The sequence below is a fragment of the Anoplopoma fimbria genome, chromosome 12 (genome assembly GCF_027596085.1).
Source record: "Anoplopoma fimbria isolate UVic2021 breed Golden Eagle Sablefish chromosome 12, Afim_UVic_2022, whole genome shotgun sequence".
Taxonomy (NCBI): domain Eukaryota; kingdom Metazoa; phylum Chordata; class Actinopteri; order Perciformes; family Anoplopomatidae; genus Anoplopoma; species Anoplopoma fimbria.
In genome coordinates, this window is record NC_072460.1 from 9,506,979 (window position 1) to 9,527,405 (window position 20,427).

Genomic DNA, 20,427 nt, shown 5'->3' on the forward strand with positions numbered 1-20,427 from the left:
CAGTGGTATTTGCTATTTAGGCTTGAGATGTTATTTTGTGCGATCTAATGTTCAAACTTCTGACTGCACAGAAAAGTGCATTAAACACAATGAAATGTCCGACGATCAAAATGGAACTTGATTCCCTGTAATATCACTGACTGATAAATGACAGCAACACCTAAAAGCACACTTAAAGGCCCTATCCACGTGTGTTCACTCTGTAAATAGGCTAATGCTGGCAATAACATTGGATCCAAAGATTCTCTTCAGGCTCAATGAACATCACTTTCCATGAACTCCTCCTTGATGGAGTGCCTGCTACGCGACAGCTTGCAGTCGGGCATGTCGAAACCAAAGTCGGCCCACTCATCTGTAGCTGCTGCCATCCCTGACGTCCCAACGACACCCGACCTGTTGGGGATGGTAATGGTGTGGCGGACACGAAAGTGCACAGCCTCCATGACGCGCTGACGTTGGAGCTCCCCGCTGGCAGCCCCAATGGCCGCCATGGCAGATGCAGTCATGTTGCTGCTGGAGCGAAGAAGCTGCTGGCCATGGTAGTCATGGTGATGAGTGGAGGCAGGCAGTTGCAGGGGAGCAACTTGTTTCATGTCCTGCAGACCTCGCCAGATGGCAAGACGGAACTGCTCTGGTATCTTCAGTGCACCTAAATCCTGGTGTAAACACAAGTTAGACATTAGAGGAATGTTAGAATGTAGATAAAAACTACGAACAAAGAAGGTAAAGGACGAGTGTATGTGCATCCTCATTTGTTTGCTTATAAATACAAAAAATATGGGGCCTGCTCATCAAGAAGTTGCTCTACATCATCACTAGTGGACAAAAACTCCATGGGTACCTTAAGTAAGACTAGGTAAAATTATTTCCATGCTCAAGTTGTTTCCAAAAGCCCATCCCTGGTATATTTTTTAAAAGACGAACTGTTTCATGTTGACTTTTGTTTCTTCTTTCCTTTAATGTTTCTTGATCCGCTTTTCTCTGTTTTCTATGAAGCTCTAGACACACAAAAAGTTATTTTCACTGTGAGATTGCAAGTGCAGGAACAGAGTGGTTACCTCCATGGAGAGAGTCTGGAGATGGTAGATAGACTGGAGGCCTTGGGAGGTGAAGTACTCAATGAAGTTCTGACAGCCCAGACTGGTTAGAAAACTGTAAGGGGAGAAAAGCAGGGCTGCTTAGACTGTGCCTTTACAGCTACAAAGCTAAAATGAACGTAATTAACACTGATCAAAAGTGCAGCTGTGCTTCAGTAGAATAAAGACTATCCTAAGTTAGTAATTAGAGTCAGCATTTATTTTTCGACAGAATTAAATATATAAGCACCTCATTCTGTGAAGTTATCTTGTTATCTATTCAAGTTATTATTAGTTTAGTTAAAAACTGAGTGAAAGAATTACGGTACAGATCTAGCCTCAAGTGTACTGAACCCATACAGCTTAATAGATGCAGTGGAAGTAAACCCATAAACATGCATTTATATTAATGATTCATAAGGCCACTCTTGCTTTGATGAAGAACCTTTATTATAAATACATGCAATGTTAACGTTTTGGCAACATACAGTATAAATGAAAAAAAAGCTATCTGTACAATTTAACTGTACAATAAACATAAAAGTCTGCTGTATCAAAAAAGTTGAAATTGAAAAAGCAAAGTCTAAGTATTAAAACGACTGCACTGACACATTATCTTAGAAAAAAAAAAGGAAAAAACTTTTAAATTAAACAGAACTCTTTTAAAGAAAATTCGTTGTAGTGCATTGCAAAGGTGGGCTGTATAATCAGTGACAGTGTGTATGATTTGAGTGTATGACACACAGCTTTTGGGTGACATAACAAATCCTCTGGCAACAATAGTCAAGGCCTACAACTCTTGACCAGCTTGGCTGTATGAGCAGATTAATTAGACATGATGTTTTTGAATGGGAGCTGATTAACACATCTTATTTATTTAACAGGAGCAAGCTAAGGCAAGAACATCAAGTGTTTTGTAAATTACTTTTCGCCAGCTATCAAAGACAAGACAGACACTTTCAGACATATCTCTTGCTACTGGTGGCAGGACAGTTTTTATATAAAAGTAGCCAAAGTTTGGAAACAAACATACCAATACACACTTTTCACTTGTACTTATCCATTTTCCCTCAAATTATGTATAGATATTATCTCCATGCAGCCACTACCCCAGTGGACCTTAAATATGGCACCAACAATGGTTTCCAGATTTGTGTTGTAATGGCAAGCCTCTACAAAGTAGCCATAATCAAATCAAACTGAGCGCATGACACAGTTTAATCTAGACACATATTGCTGCAAATTAGGAACTTTCCCAAAAACCTGTTTGATGGTTGGTCTAACAAACTAGCTGTTTTTGACATCAACATTCAAATTTAACCCAACAGTGCCTCTGATTGTCTGCTGGCCCTTTACAGGAGGATAAAGAAGGAGTGTCATTGGAGGGTGAGGTACCTGACAAGGCTGGGGTCAGGGTTATACGGAGGGGGCGGGCTGCAGTGGGAGGCAGACACTATAGTCTGACTGCTGTGTCCACCATTCATATCACCATTTCCCTGCATGTGGTGGCTGTTGAGCATGTTTGAACCTGTCAGAAAGGGAGGGGTGATCAATGAAATAATGAGCGCCAGAATAGCACAAAGATCAAAACGTGATTTGATTCAAATCACATATATATAGATACTCACCCATATGCGCTATGGAGGTGGGGGCAGTGTGGTGTTGCTGGGGCTGCTGCCCCACCAGCTGGTTGATTGAGGGCTGCTTGTTGAGGCCTCCGTGGGCATTTTGTTTGTTCATGTTGGACAGCGGAGAGTAAGAGGAGGGGGATGCTATATGGCTCCTAGGAAAAGCAGGAGAATATGACTGAGGTTAGAGGAATGTGTTACTTGTGTTAATGAGTATGAAAAACACAACAGTCAGTTTTATAAATTCAACAAGACTCTAAATTTCATGACATTGACATTTATTCTATAACATTCTACCCTTTATTTGAATCACAGACTTCCGCTGAAAAACCACAAAGAAAAGTGTGTGTTTTTTACATGCCTTTTGCTTTTGTGTGCACATGTATAAGTACAGTATATTTGCATGTTTACCAGCAGCTGTCTGTGTGCTTGTGCATAGTGTAAGTGTTAGATTGACTCACGGTCTCTGCAGAAGTTGCTGCTGTGTTTGTTGTCTGTAGGAGTCCACCAGTGGCTGCGGCACCAGCTCCACCAGCTCCAAACTGTCTTTAATTTTCATCAGCAGCTCAAAGTTTTCCCGGCCACGAACCTTCACACAAACACAACACAGACAATAAGGCAGTTCTTTAAAAAATGGCACATTTGATTTCAGTGTTTGATACATGCTCTCTTGTAGTCAAGAAATAGTGTGTGATATTGGGTTCTATAAAATAAAAAAACTAATTGACTTCACTAGCCATTTAGATTAAATATTTCCAAATACTGCTATGTGAATGAACTTGACAATTTTCAAGATCTAAAATCTCATATATCAAGTCTTAATCATCTCTAATTTAGGTCTGTATTACACTGTTAACACCAGTGTCATGTAAAATGATAAGTGTGTGAAAGGCTCTTACGGGAATATAGTAAATCTCTTCTTCTCCATGCCGCCTCTTCCTCATGTTAATATTTGGACTGGGAATATTTGGAGGACTCTGTTTGAAGTCTGCGGACGACAGAATCAGAATTATGATCATACAGTTTTCTGACACATTTCAATATCTTATTCATATTGAGGACCAAGATATCTTGGTTGTTTGTTGAATGTACACTAACAGCCATATAAAAAGTCACATGACTATTTAAATGTATAGTTAACATAAACGTGTCATTCAATTTGATTCAACTCACTGCGCTTGTTGGCATTGCCATTTTTGGACACACTGTCATGCAGGGCCTGTTGTTCCCTGAAGTGGTCCTCGTCTGCTTTGCGGTCTCGGCCAGGACATGCACATATCCGACCTTCAAACGACCTTCTGCCCAACACTTGACCACTGGAGAGATGATTGGGGATAGGAAATATACTCAAGTCATGTTTGTTAAGAAAATGTATAAATGCATAAAATCCAAATACCCAGCGCCAGAAATAATTTAAAAGAAAAAGCAAATAGTTGAGAATTGCTTGTTTGATTGAAAAGTGGAACCTTGTTTGAACTGTCAGCATTTATGAATTTATGAATTGTTGACTTACTCCCTGGTTTCCAAAGTGATGATGATGAGGATGGGTCTCCTGTTCATGCCGCCCACACAGCTGCTGTTGCACATGAAGTTATACAGGATGGTGGTAAACTCAGTCCCCACCTGAAACACAAAACAGGGAATCCTACAAATTATTGGATGCTAAATTTTCTTGGTGTAAAGATACTTTTTTCAGACAGTTTCTTTCTATTTGCATATCTGTTTACAAGCAAACCTCCCATTTTACACATAGATTTTACAGTAAGTACTGTAATTCATCACTAGATGGCAGTGTTGCAGTAGACTTTGATGTGATGCGAGACACTCATACTATGCATTAACCTCCCCAGGTGATCACACTCATGATGATTTCTCACTCTTGCACTTGTATGGACATGCCCGGCATCTTTTTTTTTATAGATATGTTTCCTATGAAGTACCTCAGAGAAATGGATTCTTTCTTTGAGCTTGACCGATCCATTGTGTGTCTTGTAAAACATCTGGGCTAAATTTACAACATAATGGGGCTATCTTTGTTTGGATGGATGAAAATCAACTAAAATTCACCTCATGGGTATACTTCATGAAAAGAGTAGATTTCGCAAATATTTTGTTCATTCACCCTCAATTTCTGAAGTTTGAGGTCATGAGTCCCGTCCCTAAGGTTGCAATGCATTGTGTGTTTCTATGAGCCACAGAAGTTGATGAACCACCAACCTGTGGAGCCTCATACGGCAAGAAGACACTCTGCCGGCCAGTGACAGGATCATCCACGTACTGACAGAGGTTATTCCCCTCTACTCGGATCAGGTGACTGGCCGGGGCTGCTTGACCTTTGAAGAGAATGATGACAGAACAGATAAGGGGACAGTTGGTTGATCTAAGGCAAAGCATCTCACATAACAGTCTTGGTTATTAAATATCATGTTGCCTACTTTATTGTCCTTATTTTTGACCCAACAAAAAAAAAAAATGGTGCATATTATTGCTGACATAAAATGTCCAGGTACAGTCAGTTACGGTCAAAGGACCAGGCTCGTTTATCATACCATCGTTGAAGTCTCGTCCTAGTTCGTGGTTGGGGCAGCGTTTGACCACTTCTGTGACGTGCTCCGCCTTCTTGTAGACGGGCATGGCTCTGATGATGCTGCCATGAGGAGGAGAGGAGGACAGCTTGATTTGGATTGGACAGGTCTTGGCAATCTGACAGTAGAGCTTCTTCAGCAAGGGAGAGTACTGGGTGGGGTAAGAGCACATACCAGGAGAGGCTTGAGTCAGCGGTGTGGGTTGTTACATGGCGTACAATGATACAATGAAAGATTTGTCTGCCCCGGATATTATAAGAACATCACTATCAGTCAGTCACATGGGAGTGTGAACTAAATAGATCACAGCTATGTCTACATTTGCAAAGCTGCAGGAATTTTTATTTTCTCTTTTAATTTTGAGTTCGAATTTACACTTTAGGACATGAACATACATAAAGAATCAAGTTATCAAGCAAGTATTGATTATTGTTTTGTCTCCTCAGTTTCATTTAAATGCTCTTTCATAGTAGCTACGAATAAACTAAGGAGGCAAAAAGGAGGGAAGGGTTATTCTCAAAGGGTGCACAGACATCTTAGCAAAAACAATGTCTCTGGAGGTAGAATTTTTGTTTCAAATTAAAATTGCATGTGATTTAAACGATTACTTCATTTATCAGCATGACAGCCAGCAAAAACGTGGATAATATGATAATAAAACAGTGGGTTGTGAACACAGGGTACTGTAATTATCACATCAAATTATGACTAGAGAACACATTTTGCCTTTGAGGAAAGAGAGAGCATGAAAGGAAGAGGAAAGGGAAAACACAAGACGATGTAAAACCGTCAGCAGTCAATTTTTTCGTCTGCGTAGTAAAGGTAATTCTGTGTTATTAGAATAATGACTGATTATTGTCCAGCAGACTTGGTTTGTTAGTAGTAATGTGAGATGCTACAGCTGGCGTTCAAAAATTCAAAAGGATAAAAAAAAAGTTTCTAAGTCTGTATCCAGCCCGTGATAAAAGCGTTCATTAAATGTTCGACTTTTACCACTGGAACTCAGTCACTTACAGTGAAGTTCAATGAGAATTTGCTCTGTGCTAAAACCAAATCTTCAGTAATTCCTCAGTTTACAAGCATTAAAACACGCATGCATACACGCATGTATGTCTGTAAATACAAGTACAGATGTATCCAAAGACACCAGGTTAAGGGATGGAGAAGCCTTAACATGCCCCAACACAATCACAAAATCTCAAAATTCTTCCCTGTGGAAATCAAACTGAGACCTTCCAGGAAAAAACTGAGAAGACAGTTGTCCTGTATGGACTTGCTACAGCGGGCCTGAATACAAATGTAACAGCGCACCCTATGGCAGAAAGACAGTACATGCAGATCAAGATGTTAATGCAATTTGGTCAGCATTTCGCCTATGGGTATTTTAATCAATTAATTACATTTATTTATTAAGCACATTTAAAAACAACCCAAGTTGGCCAAGTCTTGTATAGACCAGAGCAGGTTGCTAAAATTACCATTATAGATAGGTAAGAAAAGGATGAGAAAAACAAGAAACACAAAGAGAGAGTCGAATGAATGGCTCTACTCAACCTGACCATTGACGTGATCTGCATCTTAAACATCGGGTTAATCAGAATCCCATTTCAAGCATCATTTTCAAAGTTATTATGCGGTAAATTTCATCATATTAGCCTGCATTTGGTGAATGCTTTTATGCAAAATGTGAGTTTCATAGATTAGTTTCAGTTAAACCCTGAACCCTATTAACCAGATCTGTCAGTAAAGTATCATCCATCAATAATTAATGATTTTCAGAAAATGCACAACATGTTAATTTAGAAGCATTTACATCCACCTTCAACCATCTTTACCTTTCCACAAAAAGTTCATTTTACTTTCTAGGAAAATATAATAACTTCAATGCCTGTATTACAAAGTTGGCCTTCAGGAGGCAGTGAGGGTCTTTCCAGTCAGTGTACAGTTAAGAGTTTTTTTCTTTTGCATAAAGATCAGGTAAATTCTTCAAATTGAAATGTAATAACTTCTTTAAATTTCCCACTGATGATCGGGACTGTGGTTTGACTCTCCCAGACACCAGACAGCCTCTAGACAACTGCTTGGATTCCTTGTTGTGACACCGTTACTAAACCCCTCAAACCACACACACACACACACACACACACACACACACACACACACACACACACACACACACACACACACACACACACACACACACACACACACACACACACACACACACACACACACACACACACACACACACACACACACACACACACACACACGCTTAGCCATGAGCCCTCCCTTGAGGGAAATGGAAATACCTGTGCACACTACCTTTTCCCACCTAGCTTACCCTGACAAGTCTCAACAGCCTGTCCGTACCATGAATAAATTATTTCTCTGAGATGCAACAGCCAGGCAAACTTCTTTATTTAGACCACAGGACTTTTCCTGCAGTAAAAATCCAAAACTGATGACCACTGATGGTTTGCTTTCCTTCATGATCACAACAGAAATAATTTTACCTCCTTAGGTGTTTGAAAAGCAAAATCTAGGAAATGTGGTTTAATGTTTCAGTACGCAGCATGACATAAATCATGACATGAGTCATTGATATCAAATCATGGTGGGTTAATGCACTTGTGTAAAAAATGCAGGCAGCGCGATATTGTTTCAGAATCTATAGTACCCTAAATCTCCAATGCAATCCTTTTTAGCAACTGACTCAGATTTCGGAGAATATGTAAAAACAACAAGGAGATTTTCAAAATTATTATTGAATGTAACTAAAAAATATTGTTCATTGTTCATATTGAAGGACATTTACAGTCCTGAGAACTAATTACGGTCATGTCATTTACTAAGAGTAAAACTGCAGGTGTTTTGAAGTAAAAAACTTGCTCAGAGGACAATATTAAAGACAAGACAAAGTCCTGTGTCAGACAAAAATGGACCATTGCAAAAGAAAATTGATTTTTATTCACACAAAAAAGTTTTTTGATAAATTGTGGGATCATTGGGGATCAGCGTTTGTTAATAATGTTTTTCGACATCGCAGAGTGCATGAAAAAGGTATGAATTACTGTTTTCGGTCTACCGGGGTGCAGATGCCATGGGAGACGTCTCAACTCGTCCTCCACACAGACTAGTGTGCACATGCGGCGACTTGGCATAGGCATTCATACACATACGCAAAATCTGTGAGTTCAGCTTTGTGTGTCATTGTTTGAAGTGAAGTACAGCATAAATAAAAGCAAAATATCTGATGTATGTTCTGGTACAGATAAAGGATGCTGAATGATGGATAAACTGGGCTCTGTATCAGGACAAATAGGAGGATGAATGGATGAAAAGGAAGGAGAAAAAGAAAAGAACAAACGCCGTTAAAGGCTAAAGAGATTATTTACTTTGTCAATGACCTGGAAAAAATGGTCAAGGTAAGTTAGAATAGGAAATTAAGAAAGAGAAGATGAAAAGATTGTATTACTTGAAGCTGTAAATGTTAAAAAATGTTTAGAAATCTTATTAATCTGTTGCCAATTTTATGAGCTATCAGATTAACTGTAACAAACATGTCTTGTAAAAACAATCTTTGCAAAGAATCACTATGCCTTCTACCTCTAAGCTTTATGGACTGCTAACGTACCTCTCCAGAGTCTAGAGAAGATGGTGATATGTCCGATTTCTCATAATTTACATGCTGGAATTCTGTCTTATCTGGAGTTAATTTGGGAGTTTTTGTTTCACTGCTAAATTTTGTGCAATGTTATTTAAGATAAACAACAAGCTCATCTATACATTCAGATCCAGATTTCCATCCAAAAATGTTAAGATGTGATCATGACTTTATACTGTCTAATTCTATATCTAACTATTTAATCCACCATTTTTATTGCAATCACACCCACCCACCCATCCATCCATCCTTCCATCCATGCCTTACGCAGTGGTGGACCAGTGGAGGCAGGTCCTGACAGGCTCCTGGAGACAAGGTGATAATTGCCAGACCGTCATCCATATACACAAGCAACAACTTGCCCACCGCAAATTTGCTTAACTGTCCCAATATTGAATAAGTTGAAACACATACAGAGGCACACAGAGCTGACGTACATTTTGCATGCTGTACATATCCGCACAGCCTAAGCTGGATCTCTATGCAGTCTATATAATCATATTGGATTCAAATCAATTTAGAAAAATGGAGATCTCCAACACTTTCTTTGAGGTTATGGTAATTGCTTTTAAAGTTACGGTTTATCTCTGTGAGACTTTCAAGGAAAAAACGAAAAGATTTAATGACCTTTAGCGACTGATTCTTTAATAAAATATATTATATACACTTGATTCTCTTTAGTTAAAGATCTAATCATGAAATAATTGATGATTCATTCAAACCTAACATTTTTGTTTCACATTTTGCCTCACTCAGCAATAAATTGGGAATCTTACTGTAAGGTTTTCCCTTTTGTGTTCATCAGCTAATCACCATACTATGAAGGATGGACTGGCACAATCCATGGAAGTCTACTGGACAGGATGTCATACACACATTTTTAAACACAAAGTGTTAAGGGACATACAGCAGAATAGATCAATTAGTTAATATTATTGGTTGCATCCCACAGTCCAGAACATCCACTGACCAATGTTGATACTGGACAATGTACACTGTTGAACAGGAAGTAATTTAGTTAAGATATCGATCAGGAAGGCGGCTTTCTTTAAGCACTTATTTTACTAGGTGACTAGAAAAATCACTTCAATTTTCAGTACAAATTGATCCAAATGACACAAAATTGTAAAACTATGAACATCTTAATGTATTTACTTATGTGTTTTCATTGATAAAACACATTTGAGCACCTTGTGTGCAAAATCTTCCTTATCTAGTGTTTCCCAGATCCAATGCTCGGCACGAAGGCCAATGGTGATGTGGCTGCGGATGATGCATTGGGAAAGAAAGGGAAGGATGCATTTTGCAGGGCGTGTTGGGACCTGTGTCCTAACGAAGAGAAGCTAATAGCTGGGAAGAGCAGCTTCTGACAAGCTGGCTTGCAGTGCATGCTCGAGCCCGCACCCAGCGCGTCCAACCCCCTCCCTCTTCTGACACATACTGTACGCGCACATACACACACATACATACTCATGAAGTCACGTCTGAGTGTACGGGAAGAGGTCTTATTATTTGACAAGGCTGAGGTGTTAGATCTCATTTCCAGCCGCGCTGATGCTTGCCTGCGTCCAAGCCAAGGAATCATCTTCAAAAGAGCAGCAGAGTTTCAGAGCTATTATCACTAATGCACAGTGTCTTGACGAGACAGGAGGGGGACTGGAGGATTACCAGACTAGCTCAACATGGACTTGAATGGAATTACTGCATGTGGAAACATTATGGTTGATGAGAAAAAAAGGATTGTGTCTTCTGGTCCAAACTCTTCTTCTGGTTTTGCTCATCTCTACGTTTAACTTTTGATTGATGAAGCCAATGTGGACTGGTTTGGTTGGCAGCTGTATGAAGCCCCCAACCTACCGTCAATCATTCAGTTGACAATTTGAGAAGACGGGATTTAATGAGAAATGCTTGATGCAATACGTAGCTGCATTTTTGTAATCTCCCAAAGCACTGCATGCCACTTGTTCTTAGTGGGAGGCTAAGGGGTGGGGACGAAGGGAGGCTAGGTAACTGATTATAGTCAATATGCCCCTATGGCAGTCGGCATTCCCCACTACCTGAGGCCACAAGAAATGAGCAAAAACCCAGAGACTGTTAACTCCTTCATTCAAACATATCAACGTCTGGTCCACATAGCCATTCTTTTGTTTCAATCATGTTCAAACCTGGGCCTTGCACTGATTCTTGCATAAATACACACACAGACCCATGCATGCACATAAGAAACACACATATCCTCCTGCACCCCTGGTCTATTTTTTGGGAAATCCCCTCCATTTAAAAGAAGCGTATTCATTCTGAGAGGCTTGACCGTAATCTCTTTTGTCTACTTGCCGACACGGTGTGAGCCTCAAACCTGGCCTGGCAAGCCTTTAAGTGCACTTAGTTTTCTTGTTTTTTTGGTATGAACATGATTAAACTCCTGCATGCTTTCATTTTTATTCAGAACTTTTTAAAGGAAACAACTGCATGTCCTGTAGATGCTGCAGATGCAAAAATGTAGTGTGCTAACATCTGTAAGATATCAATAGCATCATATAGTATCCTACAGGATCACACATCAGTGTTGTTGTTCCGTAGTGTATACTTAAAAACACTTAAATACATCTTCTGATAAAAAACAAAGCATTACAGTAAACTCCATAAAAGCTATAAGCAATTACCCAGTCTCTCACTCATTCTAATCCCTGCTGTTTAATCATAGCAGAGCAATCCAAATAATCACAGGTTTCCTCAAAATCCTTTTCTGCTGCGTCAACATCTGTATCTTAAGTCGTGTGCCAGTCAAAAAATTCCTTTGTTTCTCCTCTCCTCGTAACAAAAAACTGCTTTGACTTGAATTGTTCAGGCACATGAATTGGGATAATTAAACATTTATCCATGCAAACCAAAGTCGAGTTTATATGTTGCAAACGGGTAGATGGGACTGCATGGTGATTATAGAAACAGAAGATCTATTTGTAGACACCCTTGAATCAAATTATTAGGAATATTCAAAGCTGTAAACTGTAAGGGAAAGTATAAGGCAGGTTTATTTGAACGACAGAGTCGTAAGGGTCATGTTTAACCAAATAGGTTGAAACAGGTGATTTCATTAAATTGCAGTGATTTCTCAAGTGAAACAGGCTTATACTTTTTTCCATGTTTTCCTTGGCTTCTGTTGATGTAGTTTGGCCGTGAGAAAGACCTGAGTCAGAGACTGGAAGTGAGGGATAGGAGATGATGGATATATTTTAGGAGAAGACAGGATGCAACTTTAGGCGCCAGAGGGGACAGCCATGAGTGTGTGTTAAGTCCAGAGGAAGAAAGAGACTGAGAAAGAAAAGCGGCAGGTCAAAGACCACCACTCTAATGTCCAGAAAGGGATCTTCTTACATCACTGAGGGCTGAGGAAAGGAGCCCACCATGCATGGTTACTTTCAGCAAACACAGCCGCGCAGGAGCCCCTCAGTCAATCTCACCCACACTCACACTTACACACACTCATACACACTTCCAGTGAGGGGTGTGCAGTTTGTCGCTTGGTTCTCTTGTTTCAGGGAGGTCAACTGTGTGACAGTCGGAGGTGACACCTATCCAGCGCTAGAATTCTCATCAGTTCATGACAAATTACACAGCTCCCATTTCACCTGTCCATTGCCACCTTCTTATTTAAAGGTAGTTGTGTGGTTTGGTTACATCTTGCCCTAAGTTCAGCTGTTTTGGTTTATTCTTGTACCCAATAAAATGGTTAAAATGTACCCTCTCAGTAGTGTACAACTACTTCTACTATCACTACTCCCTTGTATTGGTGGCAAACACAGTATATAAGTAAAAAGAATAATTTTCTTACGTTTCTATTAGAACTACATGTAAATGTGTTATATTATCCCTGTTGCAAAACTATGAATAACCTGTGGAAGCCCTCTCAGTACGTAGCATGTCCCAAAATTAAATTAATATACCGGATGTTGATTGTTTTAGAAACTCATACAACTACAGTATCATATATAGTTTATGACAAACATTCTGAAATACCTTAACAGCCTTTTCCAAATATGTGTGTTATTACTGCATTGATCTCAAAAAGTATGGCTAAAAGTTACGCAACAATTCATAGACCTGCATTACACAAATTGTACATAAACTAAAAGACATTAAGTGATTTAAAAAAAACGACTTCTAATAGATTCAGTGCTTAAATAGTCTAAAAGAAAAAACACACACAGGGCACAAACTTTTTCGACCTCGTACCAAACTCTCCCATTGCATTCATCACATTAGATTTGACTACGAGAGGTGAGTAGAGGACAACATGAATCACTGAATGATGCACAACTTTCTCTTGCATGCGACAAGCCTGCACATGTGCTGGCTTGAGTGAGTGTGTGTGAAATAATGTCTTTGTGTGCATGTTTACGTGTGTGCACAGTAGTCACTCAGTACGACAGAGACCAAGAAAGAGACGGAGAAGCACACAAACACACAGACACACACACATACTACACGCTAAAGCCAAGAAAGTGTGTGTACTCACGGTCCATGTAGCAGACTTAGCGGTGCTGGACTGCTGGAAGGACACCTGGAAGGTGTGCAGTCCGGGGTAGTCGGTGTTGGAGGGGATGGCCGGGGCAGGTGACAGGCCCTCAAAGGTTGAGTTGGGCTGGGAGTAGGGTGAGGGGGTGGGCACGGCCGACGAGGAGGCGTTCTCGGAGCTGTAGGGGCTGGCGGACGTCGCACGGCTCCCCAGGCTCTCCATGCTGCTGCTCAGCAAGTTGTATTGGGACTGGGGAGAAAAGAAGAGGGAAGAGAGTGAGGGAGGCGAAGAGTGAGGGAGGGAGGAGAGAGGGAGGGTACAGGTAGAGGTGTGGGACAGACAGGGGCTTGGAGGCCTATAAGGAGGTCGGATTACAGCGAGTTACAGGTACTGTGACGGGGCATGTGTGTGGGACGGGTGGATGTGTAATTGTCTAGGTGTCCGTGATAAACGCGGGCCACTTTTTGTGCGATTTATACATGAGATTTGGTAATAAAATCATGACGTGTGTATAATTCAGTGTAAGGGAGTGCCAGTTGCAGTGAGTTCCCCACAGTAGCCTCCTTGGGGCTATCCGAGACGAGTTGTAAAGCACAGGCGTAATCTGCCTAATTGCCTGCCATTCCCCTCTTGTCCGCTCTGCTGTGTTTAAAAACAGGGAAGATTCGTTGCACTGAAGTGTGTGTGCCGACACACTTGTCAAAATCAATGCATTCTGTGAGGCCTTCGTAGTTGAACACAAACTTAGAAGCTACTGTTGACAGAAAACTGCTGTGCGGGTGCTGTAATTATTATTTTTTGGATCACCCATGTTCATTAGTTGATTTCATGTCACACAACTTGAACAAAAACACTGAAAAGTCAGAAAGCACACCAGCCATCTACGGTACTGTGAGTCCTCCTGCCCACGTTCTTATCAACATCAGACCATTACATTCTTTGAACAACATTGTATTATCCAACCAATTTCACATCAGCTATTATTCCTGCTGTTTGAACTGTATATATGTTTGTCAAATAACTGACACTGATTGCCGGCTCAAACTGAAATAGCCACACAAATCCACACAATAACCCTATGAGTAGTAGAAAAAAGAATTTTTTTTTACCTTCTTTTTCACGTAGTACATCTTCTAGTGATTTAGTCTCATTTGTCAACTCTTCAGTCAAAAAAACGTCCAAACAGATTAAAGCAAAGAGAGTGCAGGACCATAGCCTAACCAGAGAGTTCAAGTGAGGTGGCCATCAGTGGACACCCAACACACTCATACACACACAGACACATGTACAGCCAGGACTGGGAGAAAGGTGAGGACTCGCGTGGAGAAAGAGAAATGATAGACTGAGAGAAGGGGAGAGAAGAAGAGAGGGAAAGACGGATGGGAACCCAAAAAATGGTTCAACGTTCTAATTATGGCAAGCCCGGACATAGACAGCAATTCCGGGGCGCATGTACACACACGTTCCAAAACACCTAGTGAAGGCCTTCACTAAGTAAACACTGTCTGGTCTGACAGAGAGTGGGAGAGAGAGAGGCAAGAAGGAAAAAACATGAAAGAACAAGAGTTCAAGGGTCAGACCCACCCAGTATTGTATATCAATATAGCATTAAGTCAGCAGTCATGGCTGAACTTTTTTTTTGTCTTTGGACACCTTGAAGGAAATCCTTGTTACTTGATGGAAATTATTTGAATAAAAGTTTAATTTTAATTGTATACTCTATGGGTGTTTTAGGGTTCAAAATAAGGAGTTTTTACAAAATGTTGGTTCATACTCCACATCTAACATGAAACCAAGCAATAACAGTAAGTATAGAGAATATACTTTCTAGGGCTGTCCTCGACAAAATTATATCTAAGTTGACCAACACTAATACGATTTTGTCAACTTATCGATAAGTCGATTTAATCAACGGATTCACAAATAATCACTTAACGGCAACAATTTAAATTTTGTGTTCATATGTTTATTCGAAATTATTCTGCATGGAAAACGCATTAAATACGACTAATAGACCACAGAAATCTTAGTTGACTAAGACCAAAATAACCGATAAGATGACAAATTAACTAAGAAGGGGCAGCATTTATTATTTAACAAATAAACAATGAATTCACTGGTTTTTTTAACTCTCTTTGCACCTGGAGAAGACTGAGTACAACAGATAACACGAGAATGCCAGCTGAAAGCATGAAAGCAGTGCTATCTTTCCCCCAGGCCCTTATTGCACACCTCATGTTCATTTAGACTGGAGGTGCTGGAAATTATTATTTTCACCTATGCAATACTTCAGATAAATTATAAATCCCCAACTGTAAGCAATACACAGCATCACTTAATCTCTGCTCTGCTTTGTGTTTTTAACATCGGACACTGACAACAAACACAGACACAACTGAGACAAAGTTACACAAGGATATGTAAACTAAACTCCATGCCATGGTTCATCAGATGAAAGCAAAAGGACAGGTCAATGACCTAGACTTAATGCAAACAGTGTAGGTTAAATGAGGATGCACTCATGTGTGGGTGTTTGGATCTATACATTGACTCAGGTACATGCATCCCAACACATCATATAGGAGACAGCTGGGTTCAAAACAACTAATGCTTATTTTGATTGGATTAATACTCATTAACTTTCACTGTTTTTTCACATGTGAGAATTCATTGCTTTCTTTATCACATTTGAGTGTTGGTTTGGATTAAAGAATGATTTTGAAGGTGCATGGCATTTTTCTATTTACTGATATTTTGAAGACAAACACTTAGTAGATTAATTAAGAAATTAATGTCAAATTAATTGATATTGCAAAATAATGTTAGTGGCAGCCTTAATCAAGTGTTTCTCATGTCTGGCAGTGGAGAATAGGCCCTGAGATACTAATGTGTTTAGCCTCATGAAAAATATGAAAATGAGTCGGCAGTCTGATGTGGATGTGTGTTTTCTTATGAAAGGTGTATAAAAGAGCCATTCTGTCCACCCTTTTAAATCTGACTGACTACCTTTGAAATCTCCTTCAACAACGTATGTCAAAGGGGCTTTACGGGAACAAGGTAAGCCCAGGTGTATGCGTCAACAACACAAAAACACTTGACACAAACACATGCAAACATGTACACGCTGTCACACAAACCTGTGCGCTCACAGGTGTGCTTGGTCTTTATACCTAAACTCGATCCGTAACAAGTTGAAACAGAGCTAAAACCTCACTGTGTGAGTTAGTGTGTGTGTGTGTTCACTGTGTGTGTGTGTGTGTGTGTGTGTGTGTGTGTGTGTGTGTGTGTGTGTGTGTGTGTGTGTGTGTGTGTGTGTGTGTGTGTGTGTGTGTGTGTGTGTGAGTGTTTAAGCTTGCTTCCCATCCCGACAGCATCTGATGTCCCCTATGGGCAGCCATCCTGGTAGCTGCCACTCAAAGCCAAGCTTTAAAGGCTAAAAATATTTAGAAACGTAGATAAGCCAGCCACAACAACCCTCACTTGTCAAGGTGAGTGAAACATTATGGGCCGAGAATAACGAGAGTGTACCCCGCTAATGACCTCTGTTTACAGCTACTCATTAAACAGTTAACAACGCAGACTCACATGCTGTCATATGGCCAACATGATCAAAATGAGAAGTTAGGCTTCATAAAGGAGTGACATGGCATCATATGAAAACTGCAGCATGTCTCAACGACACCAGCAATGTTAAATAGATGTGAGGAGGACAGGAGGAAAAATGTGGAGTGATGTGTAGGAAGGTTGCCCCCTGTTGGGAATATTTAGCAAAGTGCAGGAATGGGATATATAGGTGGGCATGATTGTGGTCCTCTTGAGAATGGCATATCCCATTCCTGAACTTTGCCAAATGTGTAGTATATATTCAACAGGTCTGAAGGATTTTTATAAACCTCAAGTAAACATCCATGCAACAAAAAAGATGACACAGGATTGATTTTCAACACGCTCTCAAACAGCATGCTGAGTCATGAGCATATGCAGATTCACTCATTCATCTATTTGATTACTACCAATTTGGAAAGAGCCAAAGTAATACTTCTACACTCTGTAACTTAAACCATCTTCACTAACACACCAGCAAGACACCATTTTCAAACATAAAAATAGTGCTAAATATGCAAGAACATAAACAATTTACTCTGCTCCACTTACCACTGCACACAGCATCTTAAGTCTCCAGAAAGATAAGAGAGGGTTTTCCTACGATGTCTCTGTGACCCGGCTCTCATAGGACTTATAGTCTGCTGTTGTCAAGTGTGACTGTAAGTGTCGAGTTCTGCTCGGTAAGCTGACCACTCTGTGAAGCGGGACATGATGGAGGATACAGGGGATGTCCTGCCTCTCCTCTCCTCCACTTGTTTCACTTGACTGACTGGGCCATCTCAACTTGTCTTGCATAGGTGTCTAACAACAATTCCTGGCTCCGCCCCCTTATTTCTGACATGACTATTCATTAAACGGCCCGGCAGGCCCGGGCTTGCCCACTTAAAGATTACATAGACCAATATCCCAGATCAGAAGAGGAAGGAAACATAGGCTTTATTTAGGAGAGACTTCTTATTTCATGTTGTTAAGTTAGAGAGGGATAGAGTGAACAAATGTACAAGAAGTGTGATCCTGCAAAAGCTTGAAAAACTTGCTCTTAAATTCCTTTTGAGAAAAGTCATGGTGGTCAAGCTGAAATCTGGGCTGTTTGTCTTCATTCATAAAACGTTAGCACTAATTCTGTGGATATGAAATTTCCAAACAGGAACAAAAATATGCAAGTGCATTCACCTGCAAACAAATTTGCCTGTTTGTTACGTAAAGCGCATAGACACGCCCCAGCCAACAGATGGCTCTACAGTGGAGCAGCAAGGGGTCCTGGCTAGGGGTTTAATTAGCCCTCCCCCCCACACACACACACACACACACACACACACACACACACCCCAAAGTCCCAACAGACTGCACAGCAGGGAGATGGAGAGAGGGAAAAGACTGCAGAGAAGAGGGAAACTACATCGGAGGGATTCTCCTCAACACTAGAGGGAAAAAGTGAGATAATACAACAAACAAAATTGGAAAAGAAAATACCTTTGTGTGTGTGTGTGGGGGGGGGGGGGGGGTTTCACAGAAACCATCTGATCGGACACAGAGCAGGAAAACACCTGTCAGCTCCCAGAAATAAACTACAGCTTTTTCAAAAGCAAAAGAAAGACCACAAAGATGCAAACTGAACTGCAATGGGAGCTCACGTTCCTACCATCACGTTGTCGTTCATGTCCCTCATTTGGTAAACGTCCATGGAGACCTCTGCAGCACTGCGATGACTCCCGGGGTGCTGGTGGAAGGCACCGGCCGCTCACCTGGCTGACTGCCTGGAGGGAGCTCATAGTAGGTGCTGTCTGGCTCCCTGGGAACACAATGGATACACGTTGATCCAAGATGGATGAGCTTTCAAAAAAATTAACATAGCACAAGTGACCAGGTACATGATGTGAAAAAAAAAAGGAAGTCAAATAAAAAAAGTAAAGTTATTCCTTGATCTTTTTCATTGTTTAAATTGTATTTAATTATAATTTTTTTAAATAAAATAATTTTTCATTTTTAAACTGCTTATTTTATTACAGGGAAACAATGTTGTATTTATTATATATATTTACAAAAAAAAGGGGAAACCTTGATGATCACTAGACATCCTATTGGACATCCCAGAATATTTATAGACTTTTATTCAAAAATGTTATCCTCATAAAGTTCTGTCTGAAATCTCCCAGAAGGTTCAGTGCAACATTAATGAAATATTTGAAGCACCTTAGTTGAACAATTTAAATATTTATTACAGTTTTTCATGTGCTAAGAAAAGCACAGAATAGATGATCATATGTTTGTCTCTGACTCTGTTTGATCATGTCTGCTCAACAGACATCCCTTGCCTAAAAGGACATCCCTTGCCTAAATGATATTAACAGAACACACTATGGATTAGTATTTCATTTTGAATAATCCTATCATCGATTATTGATTAGATAATTTAGTTAATGACAGGATCATGTGTTTTTTATCATTATTGCCTAATACATTTTATATTTTTAACAAAACCATTATGTAATTTGGAAAATATGTTCATTGAAACAGTCGTCAGCTGTTTACACTCACAGGGAGCTCCACAGGTGCTCGAAGGTGCCTCCTTCTTCGGGGACAGTGGACTGGGACATCTTAGAGGGTGGGTAGTCTGGTGAGGGACAGATTACTCTGTAGAACACACAAGCACACACACATCCAAGTATTTAGAATAAGGATGAAAAGAAGAATGATTCAAATAGTTGGAAACAAACTGCCAGATGATAATATATTTACACACACACACACACACACACACACACACACACACACACACACACACACACACACATTCATCCAGGTGTGAGCACACCAATGTAGTCCCAGTGAGGTGGCGCATGGTGTCAGGGGGCTTGGGCGTGTTTAGACCTGCCTGCCTCATCACTCATTCTACAAAGTCTGAGCATCCTCTCCGCCTCCGTCTCAAAATAACACAGCCTGCACTGCAACCTACAAATGTGTTCAGAAGGAGCTAACGAAGCAAATAGCAAGTGGAGCTACAGCGGATAGCATATCAGAGGTGTTTTAATAACCCTATGGTTGTCTACACACGTTGCAGAATAATCGAAGATCAATAATGACAGAAAATTGTGTTATTTTGATAAAGACAGTATCGAGACAGTTTACAACTATACCTGCAAAGGGACATCCGGGCCTCTGCGATGATTTGAGTCAAAATACTTCGAGTTATCAAATAAATCCGCGTTTGTCACCACAAATAGAAAAGCGATTGCACTGCAGGCCTACCGTTTAAAGCTGATAAAGTGGGGACTCCATATCACCAGTTTGATTTGTCAGAGAAGACAAAGGCTACAACAGAAAATCCTGTCGGGCAAATTTGTTCCAC

The 20,427-nt window shown here is 40.3% G+C and overlaps 1 protein-coding gene across 1 annotated transcript; it reads right to left on the reverse strand.

Annotated features, from left to right (window-relative positions):
• Positions 1-254: 254 nt before the first annotated feature.
• Positions 255-19,675, reverse strand: tp73 (tumor protein p73). The gene is given in 14 exon segments (XM_054608411.1): positions 255-656; positions 1,059-1,152; positions 2,472-2,604; positions 2,705-2,859; positions 3,166-3,293; positions 3,604-3,692; positions 3,878-4,020; positions 4,218-4,327; positions 4,922-5,037; positions 5,254-5,440; positions 13,473-13,721; positions 18,721-18,780; positions 18,783-18,870; positions 19,617-19,675. Coding segments are annotated over 14 exon segments (2,013 nt in total).
• Positions 19,676-20,427: the final 752 nt, after the last annotated feature.